The sequence below is a fragment of the Pavona decussata genome, unplaced genomic scaffold (assembly GCF_977016875.1).
Source record: "Pavona decussata unplaced genomic scaffold, jaPavDecu1.1 SCAFFOLD_11, whole genome shotgun sequence".
Lineage (NCBI taxonomy): Eukaryota > Metazoa > Cnidaria > Anthozoa > Scleractinia > Agariciidae > Pavona > Pavona decussata.
In genome coordinates this window covers 4,248,823-4,265,095 of record NW_028145434.1, presented here as the reverse complement: position 1 = coordinate 4,265,095, position 16,273 = coordinate 4,248,823, and the positions used below count along the sequence as shown (strand labels likewise).

The 16,273-nt window shown below is 37.7% G+C and overlaps 1 protein-coding gene across 1 annotated transcript; it reads left to right on the top strand.

Annotated features, from left to right (window-relative positions):
- Positions 1–1,684: 1,684 nt before the first annotated feature.
- Positions 1,685–15,348, top strand: LOC146488315 (uncharacterized). The gene is made up of 14 exons (XM_085123410.1): positions 1,685–1,724; positions 3,571–4,082; positions 4,713–4,821; positions 5,553–5,672; positions 7,996–8,059; positions 8,454–8,711; positions 9,540–9,723; positions 10,214–10,787; positions 11,102–11,194; positions 11,526–11,618; positions 12,382–12,555; positions 12,693–12,790; positions 13,348–13,484; positions 15,111–15,348. Exons 2-14 carry the CDS (start codon positions 3,577–3,579, stop codon positions 15,185–15,187), a joined length of 2,487 nt encoding a protein of 828 aa, XP_084979536.1. The 5' UTR covers positions 1,685–1,724; positions 3,571–3,576; the 3' UTR covers positions 15,188–15,348.
- The last annotated feature ends 925 nt before the right edge of the window (positions 15,349–16,273 follow it).

Below are 16,273 nucleotides of genomic sequence, written 5' to 3'. Positions count from 1 at the left end.
CGGTTACTTAGTAATAACTAGACTTGTTGCTCATGACGCGCGCATCAAAGAAAGCTTTACAAATTTTCGAAAACGTAAACTTTGCACCAAATTTTAATTTCTAAGGTAGGTAACGTAAAAGAGTCCTCCCATTCATTCAGAAGAGAAACAAGGAATATTGAGCTCATCAACTTCTCTATCTATTCCCGGCCTTCTTGTTGGCGTCTGAAAGAGAGACAACGACTTCCGCTTCGCCAAAGCCTTTCTTTGACCATGTATGCTTGATCAATCATTCAAGTAAAACCACGAATTTGAGACCTATCGCATGATTTAGGAAAAAATAAAGGATGTAGGTCAAAAGCTTTTGGAGGTTTTTAATCCAAATGATCAACAAATCAGGTTGGAAACATACTTTTGCGCGTTTGAGTGTCGGGCTGAGCGGTGCATCACAATTTCCTCAAGTTGCATCCGTCAAATGATCTTGTGCGCATATAACTCTTTCGCGGCAAAATCACTAGTGCATGTACTTTAAAGGTTATACAACAGTTAAAGAAAAATGTCCTGTGAATTTTTCTGTTTTGATTTCATCTTTAATTTTTATTTATATCTCCTATTTGGTCAATTTTTTTTAAATTTTTACCTATGAAATACGAGAGGGCTTCGATGAGCATAAATAATAATAATAATAATAATAATAATAATAATAATATAATAATAATAATAATAATAACAATAATAATAATAATAATAATAATAATAGCAATAATAATAAATCTTTAGAGAAGAAGCCTACACAACAAAGTGGTTTATAGAAGGGGAGGAAGCAGTAAGCTTTATATTTCTAGCAGGCTCAAAAGAAAAACTCCTTGGACATTTATGTAAAGAACCAGCTCGTCTAGCTCTTGTAAGCTAAGATTCTTAGCAATATCTTATTAGTTTCCGACTGCCAGTGGTGTGGCCGTAAAGGCAGTTGTACTATAAGCAACACACTCTCATTTGACATTTACAAAGCTATATTCTTCTAAGATGCACTCGTCTCTTATCAAAGTTCAGGAGCTATAGCTTTACGCCCAAAAGAGGAGTCTATATTTGTGAACTATAACACATAAAATGTCAGAAGAAAATTGTTGTTTTACATGTCAATAAAGAATTAGTTTTTCAATTACGTAAATTGGCACGATCCGCGGTTAAAAGGCACGTTTCCTGAAAGCCGTGACCGGAATATTTTTATCTGCGCGTAGGAAGTCGTTGTAAAATCAAAATAATATTAATGTACAACAAGTTGGAAATGGGCCAAAACAGATCATGGTAGCAGGTAAGTTATAAATAAACTATTTATAAACTGGGATTTTAACTATTCACTAAATAACACTACTCGCCTCTGACTAAAAAGACGGAAAAGAGAAATAAAAATAATATCTCTTTTTGTTTTGTTTGCTTTGAGAGTGCTAGTGTTGACGGGTTGGTATTTAGATGGTAGTTGTTTTGAAAAAACTCACTCTTGATCACATGTCAGTCTTGATAACTTGTTTTCCAAAAACGTACGTCACCTGAATGCATGTGACCTAAGTATTTTTGTCGACTAAGGAAGTTGTTGTAAAATGAAAGTCCTTTATTATTTGCAGGAAGTTGACTACGGGCCCCCAAAAATTATTTAAATGGCTAAGGGTACGATTAAAGCCCGGTTTTAATGATAACACTGCAAGTTAAACACACGTTTGACTGAGAAGAAACCACCCACAACGGTAAGTTAAATTAATACAACATTTTATCGGTTTGAGGGAACTGACGTGGTGGAATTTGGATGGGCAGTTAAGTTGTTTACATTTTTTTTTCGCCTCGTACGTTCCCTCCTTTTACGCCGAATCTTGAAACTTTGCTGAGAGTAGATATAGCCTGCGCACAAATTAAAAAAAATCCTTCGATGTCTTGTATCATCTCATGACTAAACCATTAAAAGCAGCTACATGATATGTTAAACTCTGCATTAGATTCAAAATAACGTAATACAATTCGGAAAATGGTAAATGCCCTCAGTTGTACTAAACATTTGGTAGTCGCAGTAAAAGCCTACCTAAAATGAAACTCATTTTCCCTGATTTAAAATCGTTACAGTGTGTTGCCCAGCGTCCGACCCCTTAATTGTGTGTAACAACCGCACCATTCCTCTCTCGGCCGAATGGGCCTTGAAATTTGATTCAAGAAAACGCATTTACTCGCAATGTAGTGATGAATGAATAGCTCTTAACTTTTTTCTATAAAATTGCCTTTTCTGCTAGGCTGTCAGATTGCCCAGCGTCTGTATAGTGGGACTACTATCCGCCACCACAATATTTTTTTTATCCGTGAACAATTTCAACTTACACCCGCAGGATAATTAATTTACCTTTGGCAATTACTTTAGCATTTAACAGGTGAATCTGGAGAAAGAAATCGGCGTTTATAGGAATCAAGCACCGACCATAATAGCTGTGTGACAACGAAGAAACACGGTGACCGTGCGTGATGCGAAACAAAATTATTCAATGCATAACATGCATAATTTTAGCCGTCAAAGTTTACTCGCTAAAAGAAACGGAATCTCATTTTCAAACTTTGCTTTTTTCGGTCGAAAAGTAGACAACATTTTTTTTTTGTTTGCTCTTTCTAAAACTGAAGAGAGAACTTAAAAAAGTATTCACTTACCCAAGGTAAAATGAGCTATCCACTAACTTTAAACACGTTATACATAGTTATCTTTAGTTATTATCAAAAACGCTCAACAACGATTTGGCAACAGTTCATCGCTCAATTAATCAACTTCAGTGCAGTAATTAACTCTTTCAGTTAAAATTGCTTTTTGTGTCTAATTGCCATTCATCGCCATTAGACTGTTGAATTTAGATGAAGTCTTGTCGTCGCTCTGGTCAAACTGGATAAAGCATGTTTTATTTTTATTTTATAGACATACCATAACTTTTTCCCTTTGGAATGCTGATTTTGTCTTGGTCGTTATTTAACCAGGAGCATCTGGGTCCGGTTGTTCGGACGCCTGTTAACGTTAATCTACCTTTAAAAGTTAACGAAGGCTTTCATCTCACTGGTTAAATATGTTTTGAAAGCCTAGTTTTAATTATAAGCTTATGGTAGTAAAAACTGAGGGACAAAAAACTTCTTTTAATAATCTTTATTAATCGGGCTTTGGACAACTTGGCACAGATTTTAAAGTGAGTCATCGTGTTCTAAATTAAGTAATTGTTATGTTAGCTAATTGGCTCTATGCGCCATCTTGGCACCAGGGGACAAGTAAAGTATGTTAACTTAGCTAATTGAAGCGTACAAAATAAGATTTTGATACTAGGTATTGTTTAGGCGTTTAGCATGCAGTCATGCTACTATTTGCCTGCCATTCTATTGTCGACGATTCTAATTTAAAAATGTTTCTGTGAGTGTCACCAATCACAATTCTGTCGTTCATGTTCCATGTTCACTAGTGATTTTCATGTAAGTTCTTAACAAAAGTGCGAAATTTTCACACCGTCACAAAAACTCAATTTTACTATTCTGAGATGCAAAGACAAACTGGTATAAATATATTTTTGTTCAAGGTAGTAACTGATGACTAAGGTAAGAGAGAGCAAACCAAAGCAGAAAATGAACGCCAAACATCGCTTCTTGTGTGCAATGGGGAACTTGCTGAGCGATATTTATCGACAAACAGCGATGTCGTTTGAATTATTGTTCTTCATGAAGGTTGTCGAGCTACCTCCCTGGCAAGCAGGAATGGCTTTACTGGTTGGACAGTGTACCGACGCTGTCATGTCTCCTATAAATGGCTACTTGGGTGACCATGTGAAAATACCTTTTCTTTCAAACAAGATGGGCCTTAGGAAGTCATGGCATTTTATTGGTACAATACTGATGGCCGTTGCATTTCCGCCTGTGTTCCATCAATGTCTGTTGTGCAGTGAATACCAAAAGGCGACTTGGCTGCCTCTTGCCTACTACGGTACTATTATGGCTCTTATCAACGTAGCCTACAATATGTTGGAAATCAATCATCTGTCATTTATCTCAGCTGTCACAGATACAAAGAGAGAAGCAACTACCCTGAACGCTCTCAAGTAAGCTTGCTATCATAACCGCACCAGAACTTACACTATCCATTATTAACTTGGCGAACTAATGCAAGGGAAAGAAGAGTATAATGTTCAAAAACATGTCTCTATCAACGGTAGAGTTTACCATGGAAAAAAAAAAGGAATTAGTTATAATACACCCCCCCCCCCCCCCTCCCAACTAATTTTCTGTTGTTGTAGCTTGCAAATGAGAGTTTTATCCTTGTGTTTCTTCTGTGGAACAGCTAATATATTCATGACGTCGCCCGCAGGTGCGAGCAAAAAAAAAATTGCATAGCTTCAACTCTTGAAAAGCTAAACGCCTTTAAAATTGGAATTATTTTGTAAGCTTATTTACCAATGAAATTTCTGATACGAAAGAAACAACAAAATCAATCAAACATGCAAACGATCAAACAAAACCAAGCAAATATAATTACCTGAGTCAATTTAAGATTTAAGATTTGGCATGGGCGTACGTTCTATAAAAGCAAAAATTAATTACAATCCACCTCTTTTGTATTTCTTTCAGTCTAGAATATTTTAATTTATTTTACGTAAAGAAAAGCATCCGAGAACTTAGAAAAATGGTAATAGAATGCTAGAAGCAGCTTGTGTGATTTGTCTATTAAACAGGACAGTCTTCAGCTTTGTGAGTGGAATTTACGTTTATCTGATCGCGTGGGGACTTTTTGGACAGAGCAGCGGAGACGATCTAGGACCAAAAAGCTTACCTCCTTTCTCGGTTTGTATATTCGCAATATCACATTCATACCTAGAAGATTCAAAGGATAAATAGATAACGAAAATGTTAACAGTTATATTAAAACCAGGTGATCAATATTACAAACACCGTTTATTTCTGATGTTTATCACGAATGCTATTGGCTATAAATGCTGTCATTACGTTCACAAAATCGTTTTGGAAGCATAGGAAGCCGATAAGAATATTTTTCAGTCGCATTTATTCATATGTCGCTGAGTACGCTTGGCCCTGATTCCCAGTTATTGATATTGTATTAGCAGTATATAAGAGGGGTTTTTTTTTTCTACTTCTAATTTTGCAACATTTATTAGGGACATTATACAGTATCAGACAAACTGTTGTAGTTGAATCAAAATATATACGGTTCCTGACTTAGTTTCATTCGACGAGGACGCGTTCGAAATTTAAGGTGGATGGATGGAGATAAAATCCAGCCATTTTTGCATAAGGTCTATTGATTATTCGTGAAGCAATAATGGCGCAGCTCGTCATATAAGCTATGTAATTGTATTTTTTTTTTCCACTGCCTTAGTAAAGAGGAGAAAGAAGTTTATCCTGACATTTGAAACATTTTCAATCATCCAATTCAATTTTTTTAGAAAGGGGGTCCACTGGGATTTTCATCCGCGTGAAATCGCTTTGGAAGTAAAGTACAAAAATGCATCTGAGCATAAAGATTATATTTATACCTTGCGTTTATAATTCTTTAGCACCTCTCTTTGATTGTCACTGGAACAGGAGTCATCTGTGTTTTCATTTTCTACATCGGCACCGAGGAACCTAAAACCAATCGCGCTCTAAGAAAGACCAGTAAACTTGCGGAACATACGGTAGGTAAAATCAGCTGGAGCTAAAGAAAGTTTAGCAGAAGAATTTCTGATTGATTAGTTGCTCGGAGGCGGAGGTTCTAAATCCAGAGCTTTTAACCATTTACATTTGGAACATATCCTAAGTAACCAGATGACGTTTTGCGGAGCCACCACTGGTCTTCCCCCGGAAAGCGCCGACTAGGTCAAAAAAATAAATCAACTTTGTTTAACAAGGGTGATACTTAATAGTCTGATACGACCGACAAACCTGTCATCCTCAGATTCCAGATCTAATTTGAATTTGGAAATGTTGGTTTTTGAGAAGAAGGGAAAACCGGATTACCCAGAGAAAAAAAAAAGTCTCGGAGCAAGGACGATATCGAACAGCAAACTCAATCCACGCATGACTCAGAGTCCGGGAATCGAACCCGGGCCACGTTGGCGGGAGGCGAGTGCTCTCACCACTGCGCCATCCCTGCTCCCCCAGTTACGGTTAGAAATCTGATCACTTGATCACACAACGGTCTTCAGTTGTGTCATGTCGAAGATTCTTTGAATTAAGCCACCACTAGAATAAATATAATCGAACGATTGGAATAACTAAAGGGCAGAGTGCATAAGCAACCTATGTCGCATCTCAGATCGCATTTTATTGTTTTAGCTCAGATTCATCGGGTTTTCTGCATATGGCCTTAAATTCCTTCAGGAAACGTTAATTCAATGTTTGATCCGCTGCTTTGTGCTTCGTTTTAATTTGTGATACAAACGGAATTTTTGCCCATAATCGTAGATTATTAACACAAAAGTTACAGTAAGTAAAGTAATTTTTCTTCATTACAAAAAGGGATTCAGTCATTTTCTGAAAAGACTGCTAGTCAAAAATTGATTACTATGGGAACGTCAAAGTCAATGAATACTAACCAACCACCTATAATTTTTCCCAGATAAATTTCTGACAACGTTTTGAAGTTTCATGGCGCTGGCGCAAATATGAAAAAAATAGTTATTCAGGCTCAAAGTTGCCGCGCATAGAATCGCCCCCCCCCCCCCCCCCCCCCGGCCTGGTTTAGCAAAACACAAGCAATTAATCAATTAAATAAGAAGTCATGTCGTTTAACTGAACCTTTGGACCAAAAGTTGTACGGCTTGTAAATAGCCGTTGTGTTCAAGCTAATAAGCTGGGCCTTCAATTATTTCGTTTTGTTTCAGTTGAGGACTTTCCTGGTTCTTTCAAAATACTATAGACGCTATTTTCAAGTAGTGATAGAAGAAGACTTCTGTTGAGCTGAATATGCGTCTAGAATAGTTTAAACCTCTTCAAATGGATTTGTCAAAGATGTGCTCATGCATTGGACGGGGGCTAAGCCAAAACATCGACGTCAACACTCCATCGAACGACCGACATCTTCATTTCAGTAAATTGGAGCATACTTCAGTTATTCCAGTCTTTGAGTATATTTCATCTGGTGATCGTTTAATCCAAAGAATCGTCGAAGAGACTCAACAAAATTAAAGGCAATGGTGGGTTTGCTTTCTGTGATCTTGAAAACGATTCGTAAGTGCTGCGCTGGAAATTCGTTGTAACCAATCAGAATTTCTACCCAGATTAGTATATAAGTTATGTCATCAATATCGCATTTTTGCAGTAATTACTCGGTTGTCATTTCTGCGTGAAGAGTAGTAGTTTCGTCGCGAAACGTCGTCTGTTTATTCCAGTTAGTCTTCTCATTTGACATAAATCGATCGAGATCTGTAAATCGTGATTAAAAAGAGCCGTAACAAGAAATTAAGGTAACTCTTCTTTATACTATCAAACATTTTTCTATCTGTGTCCAAGCATTACCCATCTATGCTCCCGCCCGTTACATCAGTCATACCCCTGAATATAGTCAGTTGATTCTACTTGAAGGTGTGGTGGACGTCGCTGAGGTGGCTATTCTGTAGTTCCTTAAAGGGAGTCCACATGGATCGATGTTTTACTTTTATAAGTTCTTGTTACACAACATCACTACCTCATCACAAATTTGTTTCCACCAAAATGTGAAGCATTTCTATAGGTAATAATTATTGTTGTGGAATATTTCGCGATAGGGTGGAATAACGGGTCGATTATTTGATGAATTGAAATGACTGTAATGTTGTTATACTGATGTTGCTCAATCAATCAATATTTATATACTCAACGTCGTCTATGAGCTAACAAAAGCTCGTGCGTGCATCTACAAGTTATAAAATTTAAAAAGAAAACTATAATGCAAACTTAGTTACACAAAATAATTCAACTATAAGATCATAGATCATCATGCTCTTGCTGTTTTGTTTATTTTCTTTTCCTAATTTAAAGAATGTAGGTGGATTGACCTCAGCAAGTCAGGGCGTTCACTCAATGATTTTTGAGACGGCTGATGGTAAGTTCACCTCCACGACAATTCCACAATACAAATATCATTCTGCTTTGCACTTACGATGATCTCAGGTTAGTCATTTATTCATTGTTATCAATTTAGCCATGAAAATATTAAATTGAATGGAACATTTGAGTCCCTTTGAGCCCATATTTTCAATTCGAAGCGTAATTAAGGTACACTTACTCTGTTGATTTGAAATTTATTTAATATTTCCTTGGCACACTGCATTGTGATTCCGGTCAGTCATTTGCTCGTGGATGCCTTTATTGTCTCGTGTTCCAAAAAATAAACAAAAATAAGAAATCCGGGTAACGGCGAAAACATAAAACAGTTAACGTCAGTGCCGAAGGTACAACAAATACCTGAGAAGTTGCCTATTTCTTTTCTGTTTAAGAAATCAAAAGGGGATCTGCTGCCCTTGCTCAGAAAATTATTCCCATGATCATGTCTTCGGAAAAAAATGAAGAAAGCTTCGATGACTCAAGGGATGAAACGAAATCAGGAAGTGGACAAAGAAAAAGAAGTTTAGTGGAGCGTTTTGTCCGCGTTCTCTTTTCCAATGAAACCAATGAAAGCCATCTTGACGATTCAACTAGAAAAACACAGCTATCTGAAGTCACGCCGGATGACACCAGCAAGAGGCCAGTGACAGGTTATAGATTCTCTTGTTGTGTGGTTATGCTACATTTTTTACTATGATAATCATGATTCTTAAGGCTGGTTTCCATATGATCGCGGATCGCGGATCGCAGATCGCAGATTGCAGATCGCAGATCGCAGATCGCAGATCGCAATAAGGTCTGCGATCGTCTGCGATCATATGGAAACTACTTCTGCGATCGTCTGCGATCCTGCGATCGTGATCGCAGACGATCACAGAAGATAGAACCATGTTCTATCTAAAGGCTGGTTTCCATATGATCGCAGACGATCGTAGATCGCAGATCGCAGATCGCAATTGATTGCAGACGATCGCAGGAGATAGAACATGGTTCTATCTTCTGCGATCGTCTGCGATCACGATCGCAGGATCGCAGAAGTAGTTTCCATATAATCGCAGACGATCGCAGACCTTATTGCGATCTGCGATCGGCGATCCGCGATCATATGGAAACCAGCCTTTAGATTGAACATGGTTTTATCTTCTGCGATCGTCTGCGATCACGATCGCAGGATCGCAGACGATCGCAGACCTTGTTGCGATCTGCGATCTACGATCTGCGATCCGCGATCATATGGAAACCAGCCTTTAGAAGGACAATTGCAACAACAACAACCTTTACTTTCCTCATGATTAATTAGAAAGATTGTTATAATTACATTTTTGTATAGTAAAATTTTATTTAATTTATTTTGAATAATTTTGATGTAGCGATTGAGGATGGAGGCTAAGTTCTAGCTGGCCGCCATTATGTACTTTGAAATCGTATGTATGCTTATTGTCGCCATATATTTACAAGACGTTGTTGTTTTTACTAAGATTTGATAACGCAAGTAAAAGAACTCGACAAGGAACGTAAGAAGAGCTTCATAATGTGTTTCGTTGACGGACTCGTTCAAATGATTCATCAAGAACAAGCAGCAGAAAGACACACACCCGCCATCGAGGGACATGCCGATCAAGATGCGGAAGCCACAAAAGATGAAGCTGAGTGCAGTACATGGTAAGGGAATACAGATAAACTACACTACAACTCTGCAGTGTGTAATAAAGAGCATCGTATTCAAAATAACAAGGTGTACAAGAAATACGCTATGAGCGGGTAGAGATTTTTTAGCGCAAATGGGCATCTTGTTCCTTTCCAAATCAAACAGCATTTTGAAATCATTGCTTATTCATAACGTTTGCTTTTCTCTGTTGTTTAATTAACAAGAATAATAAAAAGAAGCAAGTAAAGATGACTTTATCTTTTGCAAATGTGATCCGGTTTCTATGTGACGGCTCAATAACATAAGAAATCAGTCGAGTGCGCTAGACTGAAAGGAAAATGAGAAACGTTTTTCGCAAGATGGTTGCTTTAAAGCAAACGCAAAAATTATATCTACCTTTGCTCAGTCCTCTTCCGGCCAAGTATCCCCTTGTCGCATGTATGTGTTGTTCGAAGTCTGGCATGGGTAAGTTTAATTAAAATGTGAAATGAAATACCGTTGCAGCTGCGGGCAAGACAACAACGTAGACAAAGGCACAGAAAAAAAGAAAAAAGACAATGAAAGTACCCTCCAGACTAAGCATAGTGAAGGCGCTGAAAATACCAGCATGAACAGCCGTCAACGAAGGAAAGGTATTATGACGTATTTAGGAGAAAGTCGCAATCTTGGCATACATAATTTGGGATACCAAAGTGACAAAATTGAGACAGAGGACCAAGTCGGAACTTGCAGTGAGACTGGAATAGAAATGTCGACGTGTGCAGAGGCGAAAAACAAACAAGTTAGCTTTTGTGAAGGGCAACATAAACTTGAAAAGTTAGAGAAGGGATATGCCGTTGATATAACTTGTGTTTCTGAGCTTTCTACGTCCCTGGAGGAAAGAAATACAAGGGTCAGTGCAAACGCGGATGACTTGACAAATACAGAAAATGGTAAAACAGATAGCATCTTGGAGTTACGAGATGAACCTGTGACAAATGTGGATTCTACCGAATTCGTTACCGACACCTCTAATTCTACTGCAAAGACGAAGCCAAGGGTGGCAAAGAATTGGTTGACGAATCCTCACCTATACAAGGTTAGTTTGACCAAATAACTGTCCTTCACAAGGTACCAGCCCTCTTCTCCAATAAACACTGAATTGAATGACTGAAAATCTTGGTTCTAGTCATGGAAAGTGGGGTCGAGGCAATGGTATCACTGGTCTTTATCATTTCAATCAGTCAAAATTGATATTTTATGTATCACAAAATTTAACGAAAATAGTGTTTCTTGAAAAATTTGGTAAAAAAAAAAGCCTGTAACATCGATCTTTCTATATTCCCTATCTTAGATTAAATAACTAGTGGGAATCACACTTAACTTACTTTGAATGTGATTATTTATTGATAGGTTGCAGTTATTGTCACATGTTCCCGTCTTGTGCAGGATGTAGTCTATGTGTATTTGCCACTTTACTTAACAGAGAGAATGGAGTTTGGAACGGTGAGAACAATCATTACAATTAGATTTTTTTCTCCCTTTGTTTGTTTGTTTATTTCGTTTTTTGTTTCTTTCTTCTTCTTCTTCTTCTTCTTCTTCTTCTTCTTCTTCTTCTTCTTCTTCTTCTTCTTCTTCTTCTTCTTTTTCTTCTTCTTCTTCTTCTTCGTTTTCTTCCATTCTTTATTATTTCTTTCTTTCTTTCTTGCACGGTTATCAGCTTTTACCTTGACTGACCTATTCGTATATTTATTCCAAGCATTTACTAAGGGAGTGGAGTCTTCAGAATTTCCTTCGATGAACTTAATATTTGTTTGTTTTTCTCTCCTTTTCCCAGCAAGCTATCGCCTATTTCCCACTCGTTCTTCTTATCAGTGGAACATTGGCCAGCACTCTTTCAGTTAAGCTCAGTGCAAAACTTGGAAACAAGGTAAACTAGACTAAATGACTAAACTTGCTCGAATAAACGAACATTCGACTGACATTGCAATTCTGGAGAACCAAACAGAAAACATTAAATCTTATTCTTGTCCGAAGCCAGAAGCCATTTATCTCCCAGTAGGTGGGCAGCAAAGGTAAATAACCATTACGATGAGCAGCATACATTGGACAGTACAAAATAGTGCTTAACATCTTCCACAGGTGCGTTGCAGTGAGGGCAAGCCGGAGAAACATGGAGACAATTTGTAATGAAAAGGTCGTGATTTAGGGTACTATTGTTACATCTAAAGCGAAAGTGATTAATAGGATCAAAACGAGTACCTACATAAAACAGGGGATTACAAAATGAGACACCAAAATAAGCAAGAAGTTTATTCTTAAAATTACCGACTGAAGAGGGCAGTCTAAGATCTAACGACAGATTTTTTCATAGCTAGTTTGTAGAAAACAGAAAGGAGTTCTTGTGCCTTTCTGTCCGTAAAAAGGGCAACACTGAATTTCAGGAAGAACGAATGCTACAACTTGACCCCAAGCTCACTGCACTAGGACAAAGATCAGAAAAGTAAGCAGGAGCTAGCTTGTAAGCCAACTAAGACATCATTATCAACTTCTTTGTATATTTTTTTCTTTTTTTCTTTCTTTCTTTCTTCCTTTATTTATTTATTTATTTATTTATTTAGTTATTTATTTATTTGTTGCATATGGACTTGTTGAAAAGTTTTAGCCCTTGACTTTTTGCCATCTTTCCACAGTGGACGTATATTCTGGCTTCTCTCTTTGTTATTGGTGGATCAGTTTACTGCTACTTTCAAAGTCCTTCCATGAGACAGTCCACATATGCACCAGTGATACTCATAGGAAGTGGCATGTCTGTTATGTATGCTTTGTCTCTGGCGTTTGCCACGGCACTTATTGGAGAGGATACGGTTAGTTCTTGATTCTCCTTTACAATACCCTCTCAACTGAAATTTTAGGCAAAACATTCCACATTCAAGTCGTAAATGTCCTTGCGTTTTCAAAAACAAAATTTTCCAGCAATGATGTTTCTCTTTTTCACCCACAGGACAACAGTGGATTTGCATTCTCAGTTATTGTTATTATAGCAAGGCTTTCAAGCGGAGGATTGATTATGGGAATACAAGAGTTTTATCCTGAAGATAAGTAAGTACTTAAAAAAAACGTTTCTCATTTTACAATTTACATAGATGTATATATGTGAATTAACTTTTCAACACTTTGGAATTGTTTCATCCAAAACCCAGAGGATGTCACAAAGTACTGCATTCTCATTCTTTTAAACATAATGTAGTTAACTGTGTACTTAATGACCTGGCCCCAGTTGTTCAAAGGCCGGATAACTTTATCCAGTGGATAAGTCACTATCCGACGGTTTCAATCTGTGCGAAGATTTCAGTATTTCATCGTGTACAAGCGAATATGCACACTCTAACCACAGTCTAGTTTAGGAGTGTACGAAAACCTTGGACAACGTTTAACGTGAAGTATATTTTAGACCCCGAATAGTGCCTTGTCCAGCGGATAAAGTTATCCGGCCTTTGAACAACTGGGGCCAGGTGTCACAAACCTTGGTCGACAGAGGAGTCCTTTACCGAATCGAGTATTTTTGTCACTGTTTTGGAAATCCAAGTTTACGTTTTTCTTGCAACTGTATGTGAAGGAGTTACATTGATCCCGTTTCCTTTTCCCCTTTCATCTAGCTCTGGCCATGGCTCCAACACAAATGCAAGTAGCTACATACATCACGTCTTCTCGGTAATTCCTGGGCTTCTGGCGCTCACAAGTCTTTTGGTGGTTTTGTTTTTCCAACGTTCGCTGCTGCATGATACTAAGAAAGGTTCGTATGACTAAGCTATGATTTATGGCAATAACACACCCAACACAAACAGGGTCCGAATTGATAGATATTAGGCAGAAGATAGCGATGTTACAAGAATGAACAGCTATTAGACCCGGGGGCTACTTTCTTATAAGAGGCTAATGGGGATGAGCCGTTGGATGGGGTTGCATTTTCACGACTGGACAGACAAGAATGGGGTTGCATATTTTCGGATTTTTGGGGTAAGAAAATTATATTAAGTGAGGATTCAAAATGGTCTCGCAGTTAAAAAGTTCAGAAAGTTGTTGCTTATTAAATGTAACAATCCCCAGGCTATTAATGACGGTAAGTTTGTAAATATTTACGGTTAGCAAACGTACCAGAATTCTTGTATTGTAGGTGAAAGAAAAATTAAGTGTTCTTCATTCAATTTAAAAAATGTGTCAATTCATTTTAGGATAACCTATTTAAATGATTGATAGAGTAGATGCATAATTAGAAGTGACTTAGTTGGAATTGCGAAAATTACATTTTTCCAAAAGTGACTAAAATGGGGTCTATAACTGGCCGCAAAACAGACTATAATGGGGCAGGGGCTCTAACAGGCCAGTGGCACATACCTAGCAAAGCTGAACCCAAGTACCCCCTATTAGATCAGCTGGAATCTGACCGTACCTGAAACAGCCATCTATGTAATGTGATTTATTCATTGGGTTCATTACCTCTTACCAGGGGCGCTTTACAGTTACCCAAAACATTCGGTTAAAACGGTTGAAATTAGAAAATAGCTAGAACACGAAGATGAATGGGAATTTTTCGGACCAAATGGACGGCCTGTGGAGGTATTTCAATTCTTCCCGCGTTCAAGCCGGTTGGAAGGCAAATTACCGTTACAATTGTACAAAATTCTCGTTTCCATTTTGTTGTCTTCTTTCACCAACATTGCACCTCCACGTACGTTCTATGATCAACCAATGAGATTGCAAGTTTGGAACGACTAAAAAATATTATTTTCATTTGACACGGAAAATTTCCAAACGTAAACTAATTTGGCTAGATGGAAAGCGCCAGGATTCAATTCCTGTCCCGTTCATTTTGTTATTTTTGTCTTACCGGTCATAATTCAATGATCAAACATCACTACACCAATATAAAGACACCCACCAATATGAAAGCAAGCGTATTTAACAATAACATTGAAGATAACTTTGTACAAAAGAGCGTTTATGTAGTAATACTGAATATGCATTTTAAATCAAATAAAGAAACGCAAATGGAACATGCACTTACTAAAAATCTGGGCTTAAATAATTAACTGAGTTTTTCATTTCGCTCGTAAAAAGTGCTTATAAAAGCTAATCTTAAGTTAAAGGAAACTAAGGAACAAGAATATTTATTGGTTAGTTATTAAACTGGAATCAAAGTTAAGGTTAACCCAGGATGAGCTTCATCGGGCTTTGAACAGCTGGGCCCAGAAGGAAAACTGAGCAGCCTAAGTATTAGTGAGCGTTACTAATTAAGAGAAATGAAAAGCGCAGAGCGTTCATTTTTATCGAGCGATGGCGATTTATCAGCAGCTGCAGGAAAATGCCTTTGGTGTTTCCACCTTCTCGTCTGATTAAATATTTTTTCTTTGTTCTTTAGAATTACCCACTGATGGTAGAACAGTTCAGACGGAAGGAAACGCTGCTTCATTTGACGTTGTTGTTGTTCCCAGCTAAGAAAGAGAAAGAACTCCAATACTACTTTGCACTGGATAAAAATTTCCAGCAACAATTTTGAGGTTATTTTACTTTTAAAGTTGTAAGGGTGTATACACCTGTCCAAATATTTCAACGTATGTTACCTCGCCTCACCGGTTTATATTTGACTTCCAGACTATCAGTACATAATTATAAGTCATATAGTATAGCATTTTTGAAGTAATAGGAGTTGTATTTAATGTTAGATATTTGTATTTAAGTTTTTTATCATATATTATATATTTTTGTTGTATTAACTGTACCAAGGCACGACTCCACCAGACTTGAGCTTTAACTTTTTGTAGTGCCTAAATAAAGGCTGCATATCCGTCTTACTGGTGTGAACCTTGTTAATTGTATTGCCAATAAAAATTAATAGGGGAGAGGAGATACAATAAAAAAAATGCTCGAATCGATTACACGAATGCCACCTTGCGGACTAACTGTGCGGTAACAGACTTGAAATAAAACTAGATACGTGGGTTTGAGTTATAAATTAAATAATGTTAACAGACTAACAATAATTAACTACAAGAAAGACACTCGCAGTTATTTACGCAACTTAAGCAGTTGCGAAAAGCAGGCTTGAACGGATTCCAACCCATGACCTTCGCGATGCCCGTGCATCAATATTACCCCTTCACTGGACATCCAAACAGCCTGGGCGATTGTCGCTGCCTGTTCCTTACTCTCCGATGATGAATCTTCCACCTCTTTCAATTTGAAAGTGTTTAAGATTGGGGGAGGCGCTTACATCGCATCGGTTAGATGGAATGAACTCTCTGGACTGTGCGCGGGACTCGTCGTTCTTCCCGCAATCTTTAGGCTGCCCCATTAAAACGTCTTGTTCTCTAAAATTATTACGAACCCAATATTTTTCCTTGACATGGTTATTGTTGGATACGGATATGTTATCCGCTCTTTGAACAACCGGATCCAGAAGTAAAATAGAATGTGCCAGCATTTGCTGGGAACGAGCGGGGGTCTTCAACCAAAAAAAATTCGGTGTAAGCAGTGATACGATATTCGCCAAATCAGCATTCACATATTACCTTTCTCTAACTG

Bases quoted from the DNA above. Each gene is read 5' to 3' on its own strand.
- LOC146488315 (XM_085123410.1), top strand. From the start codon at position 3,577: ATGACTAAGGTAAGAGAGAGCAAACCAAAGCAGAAAATGAACGCCAAA. The intron at 4,083-4,712 runs GTAAGCTTGCTA...TCTATTAAACAG, and splicing joins ACTACCCTGAACGCTCTCAA to GACAGTCTTCAGCTTTGTGA. The intron at 4,822-5,552 runs GTTTGTATATTC...ATAATTCTTTAG, and splicing joins AAAGCTTACCTCCTTTCTCG to CACCTCTCTTTGATTGTCAC.